This window comes from Agelaius phoeniceus, chromosome W (genome assembly GCF_051311805.1).
Source record: "Agelaius phoeniceus isolate bAgePho1 chromosome W, bAgePho1.hap1, whole genome shotgun sequence".
Classification (NCBI taxonomy): domain Eukaryota; kingdom Metazoa; phylum Chordata; class Aves; order Passeriformes; family Icteridae; genus Agelaius; species Agelaius phoeniceus.
The window spans coordinates 11,631,685-11,647,980 of NC_135301.1; the positions used below are offsets into that span (position 1 = coordinate 11,631,685).

Consider the following 16,296-nt stretch of genomic DNA (forward strand, 5'->3'; position numbering starts at 1 on the left):
TGTAGGACCTGGAGGATCCTGCACTAATCTTTGAATTGGTGGAACTTGTTGGCAATAATACCTACATGCAGCAGTTTTTTTCTAGTCAGAGAAGAGGAGGAAGTGAAGACGTGAGGGAGTACATCATGATGGCACTAAGGTCAGTGGAAAAAGAGGGGGAGGAGGTACTCCAAGCGTCAGAGCCAAGATTCCTCTGCAGGTCGTGGTGAGGACTATGGTTAAGCTGTTCCCCTGCAGCCCACGAAGTCCATGGGGGGTGCAGAGATCCACTGCAGTCTGTGAGAGAAGTACTCACACCAGAGCGGGTGGATGCTAGAGAAAGCTGTGTTCCAGTGAGAGACCCGAATACAGAGAGAGGGCCCCTGCTCCCAGAGATAGAGAAACAGAGGGCCCTTGCTTCCAAACTAGAGCAGCCTATCCTTAGAAGACTGCACCCCATGGACGAGTAACCCACGCCGCAGCAGTTTCAGAAAGACTGTTTCTCCGTGGGAAGGACTCACATTGCAGCAATTTTTGGAGGACTGCTGCTTGTGAGATTGGAGCCATGCTGGAGAAGTTCACGGAGAACTGTCTCCTGTGGAAGGGACCCCACGGCATAGCAGGGGAAAGACTCCCCTACCTGAGCGAACAGAAAAAGATCTTGGGTGACGAACTGAAGAAAACCCCCACGCCCTGTCTCCCTGTGCTGTTGGTGGGAAAGAGGGATGGCTGTGAGGGAAAAAAGGTGTTTCAAATGCGTATTTTACTTCTCATTATCCTCCTCTGACTCTCTTAATAATAAATGTACCTCAGACCTTTAAATTTGAAAGTGTTTTGCCCTGGGAATGTTTTCTCCCAATCATCATCTCAACTCATGAGCCCTTTATTAATTATTTTTCCCTCTCCACTGCCCAGTTCAAAGCAAAAGAGAGTGAGTGAACAGCTTTCCTGGGTGCCTGGCATTTTGCCAGTGTCAAAAGACAACATGCAAATTCAATGTATGAAAATCTTATTTGGTAGCAAGTTACTGTAGGCTACTCTGCTGTGCTTGTACACATTCTTGTGTATAGTGATAAATAAAGTAGATTAATTCAGGATGGATAGGCAGGGCAGGCGATTTGGTGGGGGTGGCATTGTATGTAACAGAGGGGCTGGAAGGTATGGAGCTCACAGTTGGCAGTGGCACAGCTGAGACTCTCGGGGTAAGGATCAAGGGAAAAACAAATAAAGCATGGAGGCTACCCAGCAAGGATGATGACACTGATGAATTATTCTTTAAGGAACTAAGGGACACTTCTAAGTCAACCACCCTTGTCCTTATGGGAGACTTCAACTTGCCAGATGTTAACCACACAGCTGGTAGAAGCAAGTCCAGGAGATCCCTAAAACACCTGGATGACAACTTCGTGGTACAGGTGCTAAGGGAGCTGACTAGGAAAGATGCCCTCCTTGATTTGTTGCTTGTTAACAGAGAGGGTCTTGTGAGGGGAGATTGGTGGCTGTCTTGACCACAGTGACAACGAAGCAATCGAGTTTAAAATCTCTGTTGACAGGAGAAAAAGTGTCAGCAAAGCTTCAAGCCTGGAAATGAGGAGAGCAGACTTCAGGTTGTTCAGGGAACTAGTGAGTAAGGTTCCCTGGGAAAATGCTTTTGAAGGTGCTGCGGTCCATCAGTGCTCGTCAGTTTTTAAACACCATCTCCTAAGGGCACAGGAGCAGGCAACTGCCAAATGTCGGAAGTCAAGCAGATGAGGCAGAAGGCTGGCTTGGCTGAACAGTGATCTTCTTTTGGAGATAAGCAAAAAAAGAAGGTGTATGGACATTGGAAGCAAGGTCAGGTGACATGGGAGGACTACTGAGATATTGTTCGCCACTGTAGGGAGAAAATTTGTGTGGACAAAGCACCATTAGGGTTCAAGATGGCCAACACTGTAAAGGACAGCAAAAAGGGCTTTTTAATATGTTAACAGCAAAAGGAGAATCAGAGATAACATTGTTCTGTGGCTTGATGAATTCAGTCACCTCACAAACAGGCACACAGATGAAGCAGAGACATTTACTGCTTTCTTCACCTCTCTCATCAATACCAATGATGGCCTCTGGGACCCCCAGAGCCCTGAGCTAGAGGATCACAGCTGCGAGAATGACAAACTCCCAGTCAATAGTGAAATTGTGCAGGATGTGCTGCTCCAGCTGGATTCCTATAAGTCTATGGGACCTGATGAGATTCATCCAAAAATGCTCAAAGAGTTGGCTAATGTCATCGTGAGGCCACTCTCAATGATTTCTCAATGGTCTTGGGAATCTGGAGAGGTCCCAGTTGACTGGATGCTCGGTAACATTATCCCAGTTTTCAAGAAGCACAAGAGGGATGGTCCTGGTAAGTACAGACCTTTCGGTCTGACTTCAATGCCTGGTAAAATTATGAAGACTATTCTGGGAGTTATTGAACAACACCTGAAGGACAACGCAATCACTGATCACAGCCAGCATGGCTTCATGAGGGGAAAGTCCAGTTTGACAAACTTCATTTCCTTTTATGACAAGGTAGCCCACCTAGTTGATCAAGGGAAGCTAGTTAATGTAATCTTCTGGGATTTCAGTAAAGCTCCATTTTAAAGCTCAGGGCTTCATTTTAGGGCCAGTTCTCTTCAACATCTTCATAAATGACTTGGACACAGGACTCGAAAAGATACTAAGTAAGTTTGCTGATGACACTAAATTGGGAGAAGCCGATCATTTGAAGTTTAACAAAGGCAAGTGACTGATTCTGCATCTGGAATGGGACAACCCTGGATGTACATACAGACTAGGGAACAAGAGGCTGGAGGGCAGCCCCTGGGAAGAGATCTGTGCATTTGGGTTCACGGCAAGTTGAATATGAGTCAGGAGTGTGCCCTGGCAGTCATAAGACTCAACCAGGTGCTGGGGTGACTAAGTTCAGCATCATGAACCGGTCAAAGGAGGTGATTGTCCCACTCTGCTCTACACTGGTGCAGCCTCACCTCAAGTCCTGTGTGCAGTTTTGGACACCTCAATATAATAAGCAAATAAAGCCACTGGAGAGAATCCAAAGGAGGGCAATGAAGATGGTGAAGGGCCTTGAGCAGAAGCCATATGAGGAGTAGCTGAGGTCATTTGGTTTGTTCAGCCTGGAGAAGAGGCGATTGAGGGGAGACCTTATTGCAGTCTACAACTTCCTCATGAGCAGAAGCAGGCAGGCAGTCTGGCAACTGATCTCTTTTCTGTGGTGGCCAGTCATAGGACCCGAGGGAATGACATGAAGCTGAGTCAGGGGATATGTAGCTTGGATATAAGGAAAAGGTTCTTTGCTCAGAGGGTGGTTGGACACTGGAACAGGCTCCTCAGGGAAGTGGTCACAGCACCAAGCCTGTCTGAGTTCAAGAAGCATTTGGACGATACTCTCAGGCACATGGTGTGCTTCTTGGGGCTGTCTTGTGCAGAGTCAGGAGATGGACTCGATGTTCCTTGTGGGTGCCTTCCAACTGAGCATATTCTGTACTATTAACCATTTTTGGATTTGAGATTTTTCAAAATAGTGGTGTTTTCATGTGATTTGCTTTTCAAGAATATCTGCATTGGTAGTTACCATAGAACACTGACATGGCAAATTATTCTTTTGTTAGTGTTCTGTGTAAGTTTTTATCAAAGCTGATGAAATTAGTATAAAAACATGGGCAGTGTTGACGATTTCTCTTCATTTCTGTCTTTGTGTTTGACCACAGGTGTACAGAAGAGAGGTGGAAGAAAATGGAATAGTATTAGATCCTTTGAAAGCAACACATGCCGTCAAAGGGGTAACAGGGCATGAAGTTTGCCACTACTTCTGGAATGTTGATGTTCGTAATGACTGGGAAAGTAAGGAATCCCTTCTTAATCTTTGCATGTTTATCAGCAAGCATGTAGTTTAATATCTGTGCTTGTTTACTGATGGATTTTTATTTCCCCTCCCCTTAGCAACTATTGAAAATTTCCATGTTGTGGAAAATCTAGCTGATAATGCCATCATCATTTACCAGATGCATAAGGTAATAACACTTTGCCTGTATACAAACCTTAGTGAGACAATCTGGACTATATGTGTTCTAATCTATTCTGAAATACTTTACCATCTTAACAATTTAAAATATTATCCAGAACAACAGTTTAGAACAATTTCTCTATTGAACTGCAATTTTGTAAATTTTTCAAACTTGGCTTGATAGCATACTTGTTTGTGTATCTATCTGATATAGTTTGTAATAACAAATGAGCACTGTTTTTAATCTCTTAAGAATATCACTGGCAGCAAGGCAAGGTTCATCTCATGAAAACTGAAGCAATAAATTGGCACTGAATACAAAGAAGAAACCCCTACCCCTGTATCATACATTTTGTTGCAATAATGCAAATCATTGTTGACCAGAATTAGTTGACATTCTGCATTTGCATTATGAGGTCTTATAATTCCTGGTACATTTATTCTTTTAACTTCATTATGGTTTTCACCCCAACTAGCTCTGATTTAGCTTTACTAAAATGTTCATTTGACTTATAACCCAATAGCTATAATCTAACAGGTTCTAAAAATTTGGAATGAAGTGCACACTCTTTTCTTTAATCTTGCATGATTCTAAGTATTAGTATATTCATATATTGAAACAATTTTTTTAAAAACTGGTAATGTGGTTATCTTAAAACTGATGGAACAGCAGACTGATTTTTGAACAACACAGTTGTATGAACTAAATAGTGTTGTGGTAAAAGCTAGACTTTTTGCCCATATTGAGTGTCGGGAAAATGGCTTCAGTACAGTTTTGCTTTATTTTATGACACTTTGCTTCTGAAACGTTCTCTTAGATAATACCAATTTACCATATCTATTTCATTAAAGTAGTAACTTGTTTAAATAATATTTGTTAGAAGTATTTCTTGTGCTCTCTCACCATATTTATGGAGACATAAATAACTGTAGATGCTTCTATTTTTATTTAACCACTAGTTCAGTTTGTAGCTTACAAGTATTAATTACAATGTAAACCTGAGATTGAGAGAACAGGAGAGGAAGTGCCTCTTCCTGGTTGTCTACTGAAAGTCATTGCAACTTTGCTCCCTGCCTTTCAAAGGCCTTAAACTTTCGCCTTAAATTTTTAAAATTAAGTATAGCCATATAACCTGTTATACATCTGTACAACACCTGTGTTCTGCTTGAGTTTTCAAAACTGCATGAAATTACTAACTTGAATGAACTTTTTTACTTAAATAACATGACTGACCTGTTTTGCCTTGTTTGTTTTTTTCCTTTATCTAAGGATAGTAAATACTTAATTTGCAAAACTGGAAAAGCTTATATTCAGGTGTTTCTCTGCAGAGAGTGTGGCCGGCTTCTCAAAGGGATGTGCTGTATTTGTCTGCCATCAGAAAAATACCAGCATTCAGTGAAAATGATCCTGAAACATGGATTGTTTGCAATTTCTCTGTGGAACATGACAGTGCTCCTGTAAGTATTATTTTCATTCTATCAAGTTCTGCTTCAGAGATGCCATTTTTCTATTATGTGTTGTGATGCTCTTGCAATACTGGGGGGAGGGGAGGGAGATAGGGGGCATATTAAAAAATACATTTTGTTTATACCAGATGATACAATGACCCGATGGAAGCATTCTGAGCCAAAAACTTTCTTACCTTATCTCAACAGTTGGCAGATCTAAGGTGTTGCAGAAAAATGGAAGCAAAATTTCTGGTGAAAACTTTTTAAAGAGGTTCCTTCATATGGAATTGAATAAATAACTCTTCAGTATTGCCCGACATGGGGATAGGCTTGTATAACTAGATATGGAATCTGTTAAACCTACAGCTTACACAGTTCTGCCTTGGTTCTGTCAGACAGTAGCAATGATTGTTTTCTCTGTAGTGTTTCTGTGCTGAATACTATGCCATTGCCTGCTTACAAGGGAAAAGTTATTAACTGATATTTGTAAACACTGATGCATTATTCATTAGATGTTTCCTTACTTGTCACAATTATTGAAATAATTCACTGTATTAAGCAAGCAGAAACTTGAGATTCAGGAATTTCAGTTTAACCCTTTCCCTACTCACCATGTACCTTTAATTTCATTCACATTCATGTCACATCCATGTAGTGCTAGAAGGCAAACTCCCAGAAACATAACTTTTAGACTACGTTAGACTTTATATTAAATTAAAATGTTAGCATTCAAATATGCTGAAATAAACCTAGTTTGAAGTTTACAAATGTTTCTTTTTTTTTTGATAGATGAACAATCGTTGTGTCCGTGCCAAAATAAATATTGCTATGATTTGTCAGACTTTAGTAAGCCCACCAGAGGGGAACAAGGAAATAAGCAGGGACAATATCCTATGCAAGATTACATATGTAGCTAATGGTAAGTCTAAAATTATTCAGTATGACATTAATTATATATGTTAATTCCTTGGAGCTGAATACTGGGGAACAAAAATGTTGATGCAGTTTTCTGTTAAATTTATGTATAGGATCACACTTCTGGTCTTCATGGTCAAAATTACTCAAATTCATGTGCTACATCAATCAGTGAATGGGATCTTTCATTGTGTTGCATTTTGAGAGCAATAAATGAAAGTCATGTGTAGCTCAGTACTAAGTACAGAACCTTGGGGTGAAGGGGGGAGTGGGCAGAAGAAATGTCTGCAATTGGCATGACTTGGCATGAGCTTTAAGTTTTAGTAATAATCTGGGGGTTTTATTCATGCATTACTATCAGGTTTTTTTACACAATTCATGTTTGTGAAAGGATGCTTGCAAACTACAGTATAATGTAGTCTACTTTTTTTTTTAACTGACAAAATCTTTGTTTTTGAATGCAAAGTTAGCAAAACCAAACTGTATTTTTACTGTCCCCAGTATTCAGCAGTATATTATAGTATTGGAACCTCATACCTATTATCTCCTCTCCTGTAGCTGCAAAATACTTCAAGTATCTCACCTGCTTATTATTTTTGACCACCGATTACATAGCTTGTTAAATAATCACAATCTGAAAATTGCATTCAGTAAATCTTTGCCATATAGGAGTGATACAACTTATATTAAATCCTGTACGAATAATACTGTATTATGTTAAATTCTGGGGTAAGCTCCTTTGTTTCTTGTTTAGAAGTTTCACAATTATTTAAAATATATATCTTCATTGACAAATTCTGAACTGTGATTATATGGGAAGTGGCATCTTTTTCAGCAAAGTATTTGACCAGTGAATTTAAGCATAATTTATAATCAGAGCAAATTTTGCTTGAAGTGCTTTAAAAATAATTTGTAAGACATTGGCTATGTAGCAACTCTGGAGGCAAATGCAGCAGTTATTGAAAAGTTAAGGCTTGACTTCTATGTTATTTGAAATGAGAAGTAGCTTGAGTCTGTCTTTCCATTGTTTTTTGGAAGTACTTAAAGAATATCATCTTTCATTTGGGCATTCCTCAAAGCCAACACACCATGTTTAATATTTTCTAAATAGTAGCATTGTAGAACCGGACTAAATTAGAGTAATAAGAGTAGAAAGCACTGCTATACAAGCTGAAAGGGTCTAAATTCTGCACATTATCCTTTCCTGCTACTTCAGAAAGAATTACAGGAATACAAACTTAAATTTTCTTTTCTAGCTTTTAGCAGATTTGTTGTATTTCAATGATTGGCTTACTGTCTACTTCTAGTGAACCCAGGAGGATGGGCACCAGCATCAGTGTTACGGGCAGTGGCAAAACGAGAATATCCAAAATTCTTAAAGCGTTTTACATCATATGTGCAAGAGAAAACGGCAGGAAAGCCTATTTTATTCTAGCATTAGCAGGTATGCATTCATTTTTTTTATTCTTGATTCACTATTTTAAATATTTAAGGCCAAACAGAAGTATGTGATCCAGAAATGTCTTTCTAGCATAAATTCAGTGGTTGGATTTAATACATGTAGATGGCTACAGGCACTTCAGGATGGATAGGCAGGGCAGGCGATTTGGTGGGGGTGGCATTGTATGTAACAGAGGGGCTGGAAGGTATGGAGCTCACAGTTGGCAGTGGCACAGCTGAGACTCTCGGGGTAAGGATCAAGGGAAAAACAAATAAAGCATGGAGGCTACCCAGCAAGGATGATGACACTGATGAATTATTCTTTAAGGAACTAAGGGACACTTCTAAGTCAACCACCCTTGTCCTTATGGGAGACTTCAACTTGCCAGATGTTAACCACACAGCTGGTAGAAGCAAGTCCAGGAGATCCCTAAAACACCTGGATGACAACTTCGTGGTACAGGTGCTAAGGGAGCTGACTAGGAAAGATGCCCTCCTTGATTTGTTGCTTGTTAACAGAGAGGGTCTTGTGAGGGGAGATTGGTGGCTGTCTTGACCACAGTGACAACGAAGCAATCGAGTTTAAAATCTCTGTTGACAGGAGAAAAAGTGTCAGCAAAGCTTCAAGCCTGGAAATGAGGAGAGCAGACTTCAGGTTGTTCAGGGAACTAGTGAGTAAGGTTCCCTGGGAAAATGCTTTTGAAGGTGCTGCGGTCCATCAGTGCTCGTCAGTTTTTAAACACCATCTCCTAAGGGCACAGGAGCAGGCAACTGCCAAATGTCGGAAGTCAAGCAGATGAGGCAGAAGGCTGGCTTGGCTGAACAGTGATCTTCTTTTGGAGATAAGCAAAAAAAGAAGGTGTATGGACATTGGAAGCAAGGTCAGGTGACATGGGAGGACTACTGAGATATTGTTCGCCACTGTAGGGAGAAAATTTGTGTGGACAAAGCACCATTAGGGTTCAAGATGGCCAACACTGTAAAGGACAGCAAAAAGGGCTTTTTAATATGTTAACAGCAAAAGGAGAATCAGAGATAACATTGTTCTGTGGCTTGATGAATTCAGTCACCTCACAAACAGGCACACAGATGAAGCAGAGACATTTACTGCTTTCTTCACCTCTCTCATCAATACCAATGATGGCCTCTGGGACCCCCAGAGCCCTGAGCTAGAGGATCACAGCTGCGAGAATGACAAACTCCCAGTCAATAGTGAAATTGTGCAGGATGTGCTGCTCCAGCTGGATTCCTATAAGTCTATGGGACCTGATGAGATTCATCCAAAAATGCTCAAAGAGTTGGCTAATGTCATCGTGAGGCCACTCTCAATGATTTCTCAATGGTCTTGGGAATCTGGAGAGGTCCCAGTTGACTGGATGCTCGGTAACATTATCCCAGTTTTCAAGAAGCACAAGAGGGATGGTCCTGGTAAGTACAGACCTTTCGGTCTGACTTCAATGCCTGGTAAAATTATGAAGACTATTCTGGGAGTTATTGAACAACACCTGAAGGACAACGCAATCACTGATCACAGCCAGCATGGCTTCATGAGGGGAAAGTCCAGTTTGACAAACTTCATTTCCTTTTATGACAAGGTAGCCCACCTAGTTGATCAAGGGAAGCTAGTTAATGTAATCTTCTGGGATTTCAGTAAAGCTCCATTTTAAAGCTCAGGGCTTCATTTTAGGGCCAGTTCTCTTCAACATCTTCATAAATGACTTGGACACAGGACTCGAAAAGATACTAAGTAAGTTTGCTGATGACACTAAATTGGGAGAAGCCGATCATTTGAAGTTTAACAAAGGCAAGTGACTGATTCTGCATCTGGAATGGGACAACCCTGGATGTACATACAGACTAGGGAACAAGAGGCTGGAGGGCAGCCCCTGGGAAGAGATCTGTGCATTTGGGTTCACGGCAAGTTGAATATGAGTCAGGAGTGTGCCCTGGCAGTCATAAGACTCAACCAGGTGCTGGGGTGACTAAGTTCAGCATCATGAACCGGTCAAAGGAGGTGATTGTCCCACTCTGCTCTACACTGGTGCAGCCTCACCTCAAGTCCTGTGTGCAGTTTTGGACACCTCAATATAATAAGCAAATAAAGCCACTGGAGAGAATCCAAAGGAGGGCAATGAAGATGGTGAAGGGCCTTGAGCAGAAGCCATATGAGGAGTAGCTGAGGTCATTTGGTTTGTTCAGCCTGGAGAAGAGGCGATTGAGGGGAGACCTTATTGCAGTCTACAACTTCCTCATGAGCAGAAGCAGGCAGGCAGTCTGGCAACTGATCTCTTTTCTGTGGTGGCCAGTCATAGGACCCGAGGGAATGACATGAAGCTGAGTCAGGGGATATGTAGCTTGGATATAAGGAAAAGGTTCTTTGCTCAGAGGGTGGTTGGACACTGGAACAGGCTCCTCAGGGAAGTGGTCACAGCACCAAGCCTGTCTGAGTTCAAGAAGCATTTGGACGATACTCTCAGGCACATGGTGTGCTTCTTGGGGCTGTCTTGTGCAGAGTCAGGAGATGGACTCGATGTTCCTTGTGGGTGCCTTCCAACTCCTATATTCTATGATTCTCTGAAAATGGGGTTTTATAATTTTTCTATGTATGCCATAGGCTACCTCTCTTTTTAGATTCTGTTTATTGTCAGACTCCCAAAGTCATAGTAGTTTCATCCTTCTGTAAGAGGTAGCCCAGTAATGATTCTCTTTTTTAATTGTATATTGTTAACGAACTAGTTTAGGTGGATCATTTAAAACACAGCTGTCTCTAGCCAGCCGTTCAAATGTGATTATAGTGCTGATAGTATTTAAGGGGTTTAACAAGTTCTGGTTTTCCTATTAATGTTCAGAATTTTCACTACTGTGTTTTGTCTTTGCAGTGATCAGAACAAGACTGGGTGAGCATTCCACCTTGAAGTGACTGATAAATGCATAGAGCACTCAATGTTGGAACAAAGGATCTATAGTCTTTTTATCATTTCTAGGGTTTGTATACTGAAGTAAAGAAGCACTGCATTACCATGAGGCTGAATATTTAATACTAACTGTCCCCTAAATGTTTTGCCGAGTCAGTGTGTAATGATCAATAGATGTTTTGATAACATGCATATGGCTATTTTGATTGCTTTAGAAGAGGAAGAATGTGTACAGCTTTGAATCACCAACAGGGGTTACTGCTTTAATTTTGAACAACTTGCAGAATTTCGCTGTCAACATTCCGAAGATACTAGTGCAGTTTTTGTGCATGTCTAAAAAGCACAAAAGACAAATGCACGTATAGCATACTCTATGTGCTTTATGTGCACAAAAATCTGTAGTATTTTGGTGGGGAGGGAGTTCAGTAAAGCCTAAGTGACTTATTAACAGGTTTTGTTTTGTTATAATCATAGTTCATTGCCATTTGTTTCTATAATGAATCATCTTGTTACATAAAATGTCAGGTAATAATTGAAGTCTGTCAATATCCTTATGACTTTGCCTTTTCTATTGTCTTACTCTTATGAAGATCTTTGGCTCTGAAGGAATAAGAGTGTGAAAAGCTTTATTTTTTCCCAGGTATGTTTCTATTGGATTTTTTAGTTATGCAATATGTGCTAAAGAAATGTTGCTATTAAACATGATCCAGAAATTTCTAGGAAGATTCTGTATGAGAGGGCAAGACAGTGCCTGAAAGCCTAAAATCATCTGATCATTATAAATGTGGACTGCTTTCTTGCATATCTGGGGCTTTCCCAAAGCTGTGAGAAGGTACACTATAATATTTATTGAAGTAATTTAGACTACATAAGACACCATTCCCAACCTAGAATGAGGATGAGTACATTATTTTCAGATCCTGCATGTGTTTTTCTCATCTTGATAAAGCCATGGTATGAGGTTCATATAGAAAATAAGTTGCACTGATACTTGCCTCAATCAAAAACTCATCAGTTATTAGGATGTATAGTTCATATTGGAAAGTTCTGTCTATTTGCTATGATAATTTGTCAGATATTTGCCTGCCTATGATTCTGGATATGCTCATTAAGAGAAGTGTCTGGAAGACTAGTACTGATTTTGAGGTCTTTTATCCATGTCCTGTAGCTGGAAACTCTTCAGAGACTGCTGGATGTTTCACTGACCTGTGTATTTCAAGAAAAAAGTTCCAGATTTATTTTTTTCTCTCAAAAGAAAACTGAAAGTCTTGTTTGCTATAGTATGGTAGGTAACTGAAAATAAATAAAAAATAGCAATTTAATAAAGATTTGGTGAATTATTAAATGTGATCTGCACAGTGTTGAAAAAATACTTTGTTCATTTTCTTTATAGAGATGAAATAATACATAACACACAATTACACATGCATGCAGCTTTCGTGTTCCATAACTTTTTCCTTTTTATTTGCCTTTTTCAAATGGTGTACATGGAATATGCCTTATTACAGAGTTATTTTATTAATTTGAATATCTAGAAAAGTGCCTATATGTTAATGCTAGTAAGGCAAATAAGATAAAAAGCTGTATGTTTACTACATCACTAGTGAACATTTTATGTAGTAATGTTAAAAAATATATCTCAAATATAGTTCTTCATTTTAAAATCAACCAAGCAGTGGTTAATTCCACCATAGCTACTGATGAGAATGTAAAGGGAAAAAGTCCAAAATATAAAGAGCTTAACTCCATTTTTGCCTTTTCTTGTAGTTGTTGAACACAGGCAACTAACTGTTCATTAATTTAATTGGATAACTTAATTTTGCAAAGGTATGGGAAGTTTACAAACCAGTATATAATTCTTATATCATTAGTATTAGTTGCATTTGCACAAAATATGATGTACTTTTGCAATTCTGTAAATAAAATTGAACTACAGATACTAATTGTAAATAATATTTTGCTTTTAAATAAAAGCACTGGTACTTCACTACAGCTGGCCCTGCCCAATCAGAGTTGTAAGTCTTCTTAAAGAATATGGAAGGAGTTGCAAAATTGAGAAATAGGTATTAATAAATTGACTGCTTTAAAAACAAGTTTTAAAAGGCAGCTATCAGCATCTCAGATTGTCCATGAGCAAGTAGCCATTAGGTCTTTTCTTCTAGAAGGGATCTTTCATGTTTTAAGTTCCCCTTGTCTTTTGAGTCTAACCCTCTTTCCAGTCACTGCCACATATCTGTGCATTCTGAGTTCTCTTCTTCCTGTTAAAGGATCTGTAGTATTTATACAGCTGTGATCTTTGCAGAAGCAGCCCATGATTCTAGAATGTCTGTTTTCATAAGCTGAACAAATTTGAAGGGCTGAGAAGACAGTTTTCTGATCCATCACATATTGTTCTCTGAATATCTGTGTCCGTTTGGTGAATTTGAATGTTGCTGATCTAGATGTGAAGGAAATTATTTTGTAGAACTTGTATTGGGAACGAGGATGAGAGATGGTCATTGTTATCCTGTCTGAAAACCTGAAAATCTTATTTTGACAAATTTATCTGTGAAAAATTTGATACATCTTGGAAAAAAAATTACCTTTTACTTAATTGGGCTGAGCTGGCTGATGTGAAGTTGTGCAGAATCTCTTTTAACTAATCAGATTGTCCATCTGTATTTTTTGTCAAGTTGTACAGATTATGCTGTATTTGAATTGCCACCATTCATCTACAGATTGACATCATTAATCATATTTTTCAATACCTTGAGTGTATAGAGCATAACTGTTTTGTTCTATAATAGCTTTATGTTCCTAATGATAAATATTTAAAAATTAAAAAGAAGTTGGTCCTTCCATGGTAAAATCACAAACTTTGAACCAGTATTTTAAAGTGAAAAGTATTAAAAAATATGAAGAAAAATCCTGATTTGTAGTTATTTTTAACTTCCAGTGTTTTGGAGAAACTTATTTAAAACATTTAACCTTGTAACCAACTTTTGGATTGTGTATAAAGTTATATACAATACTATACTGTAAGGAAACCATGTGACAGGAAAACAGTTTGCATATATTACGGAGGTAGTCATAGAATCATAGAACCAGTAAAGTTGGAAAAGACCTCCAAGATCATCAAGTCCAACCTTTGACCGAACATCATCATAGCAGAAAGTGCCATGTCCAGTTGTTTCTTGAACACTTCCAGGGATGGTGACTCCACCAGTTCCCTTGATGCCTGGAAATAGAACAAAACCTTCCCAAACAATGTTAAAATGATAATATAAAAGCAAACCTTTACTTGAAAGCTTTCAGGTGCATAATATGGTAAAAACTGTGCCACAAATTAAATTAGTACAATTTTATAAGATTGGGTAATTAGTATATGTAGCAAATATTGTCCAATTAGAAGAGCAGTTGGTTAGGTATTCTCCCTCCTGGGTTCTGCCCCATTGGTGCTCTCCCCCATGTCCTAGCTCTACCCTTATTATGTCTACAATTACATGATGCAAAATAAAATGTCCTTGCTAAACAAACAAACAAGACTAAACGGAATTCCAAGAATGCATCAATAACAGTTTGTTCATTGTGGGAAAGAGAGCTGGAAAAGTACTAGAAGTTGCAACCATGCCTTAAAAATCTATAAAGCTAAAAAAACATGAAGAATACATAAAAAGCTAAAAATCTTTAGGTATCAATCTGGGCAGCCGGTTCCAAAACCTGCCAACCATTTTGGTGAAGAAATTTTTCCTAATATCTAGCCTAAACCTGCCATGGTGCAACTTGAGGCTGTTTTCTCTTGTCCTACCACTTGCTACTTTGGAAAATAGCCCAACACCCACCTTGCTACAATCTCCTTTCAGATAGTTGTAGAGAACAATGAGGTCTACCCTCAGCTTCATTTTTTCCAGCCTAAACAACCTCAGTTCCCTCAGCCTCTCCTCATAAGACTTGTTGTCTAGACCCTTCACCAGCTTTGTTGTTCTTTAGACACGATCCAGCACCTCAATGTCTTTTAGTGAGGGGCCCAAAACTGAACACAGGATTCACGTTGCAGCCTCTCTAGTGCTGAATCCAGAAGAATGATCACTGCCCTAGTCCTGCTGGACACACTAGTTCTTATACAAGCCAGGAGGCCATTGGTCTTCTTGGCCACCTGGGCAAACTGCTGGCTCATGTTCAGCTGGCTGTTGATCAGCATCCTCGGGTCCTTTTCCGCTGTGCCACTCTGCCTCCAGCTTGTCGCATCCCCTGGGGTTGTTGTGACCAAAGTGCAGGACCTGGCACTTCACCTTATTGAACCTCATATAGTTGGCCTCGACCCACTGATACAGTCTGTCCAGATAGGTCTGTAGAGCTTTCCCACCCTTCAGCAGATCAACATTCCTTCACAACTCAGTGTTGTCTGTGAACTTACCAAAAGTATGCTCAATTTCCATGTCCAGATCATCAATCAAGGTATTAAGCAGGACTCATCCAATATTGAACCTTGGGGAACCCCACTAGTGACCAGCCGCCAACTGAATGTAACTCCATTCACCACCAGTCTCTGGGCCTGGCCATCCAGCCAGATTTTAACCCAGTCAAGAGTGCAGCATGAGCGGCCAGATTTTCCAAGCAAATGTTGTGGGACACTGCATCAAAGGCTTTACTGAAGTCCAAGTAGACAGCATCCACAGCCTTTCCCTCATCCACTAGGTGGGTCACCTGGTCATAAAGGGAGATCAGTTTGGTCAAGTAGGACCTGCCTTTCCTAAACCCATCTGGGCTGAGTCTGATCCCTTGGTTGTCCTGTATGTTCCATGTGATTGCACTCAAGATGATCTGTTCCATAACCTTTCCTGGCACTGAGGTCAGCCTGACAGGCCTGTAGTTCCCTGGATCTTCCTTCCAACCTTTCTTGTGGATGAACATTACATTGGCCAACCTCCAGTCGTCAGTGTCCTCCCTGGTTAACCAGGTGTATTGGGTCTGGCTGAGCTGGAGTTCATTTCCCATAGCAGCCCTCACAGTGCTATGCTTTGCATTGGTAGCTAGAAAGGTGTTGATAACACACCAGTGTTTTGGCTATTGCTGAGCAGCGCTGGCACAGCATTAGTGCTGTCTCTCAACATTCCACCCCCATCAAGGAGCTGGAAGTGGGCTAGATTCTGGGAGGGGATACAACTAGGCCAGCAGACCCAAATTAACCAAAGGGATATTTCATACTATATGACATCAGCTCAGATATAAAAGCTAAGGAAGGGAGGAGGCATTCATTTTTTACAATGTTTTCCTTCCAGAGCAACCACTACATGTGCTGAAGCCCTGCTTCCCAGGAAGTGGCTGAACATCACTTGCTGATGGAAAGTACAGAATAACTGTTTTCTTTTCTTTGCTTATGCATGTGCAAACTTTCAGGGTTTTTTGCTTTAGTCACCTGCCTAACCTCAACCTGACAGTTGTTTTCCATCTTATTTTCTCTCCCCTGTCCATCTGGGGAGTGATAGAGTGACTTGGTGGGCACCTAGCACCCAGCCATGGTGAATCCTTTTCAGTCCTTCTGGCACCCAATGTAGGCATGACCATAACCCCCAT

General features: G+C 40.1%; 1 protein-coding gene across 1 annotated transcript in view; it reads left to right on the forward strand.

The window, feature by feature from the left end:
- The window catches only part of LOC143696587 (ceramide transfer protein-like), a 167,196-nt gene extending 155,929 nt beyond the window's left edge, over positions 1-11,267 (forward strand). Inside the window, exons 13-18 of the mRNA XM_077193165.1 lie at positions 3,726-3,858; positions 3,958-4,028; positions 5,351-5,479; positions 6,260-6,389; positions 7,693-7,829; positions 10,705-11,267. Of these exons, the coding sequence (XP_077049280.1) occupies positions 3,726-3,858; positions 3,958-4,028; positions 5,351-5,479; positions 6,260-6,389; positions 7,693-7,820 (591 nt within the window). The 3' untranslated portion in view covers positions 7,821-7,829; positions 10,705-11,267. The remainder of the gene's footprint in view (positions 1-3,725; positions 3,859-3,957; positions 4,029-5,350; positions 5,480-6,259; positions 6,390-7,692; positions 7,830-10,704) is intronic.
- Positions 11,268-16,296: the final 5,029 nt, after the last annotated feature.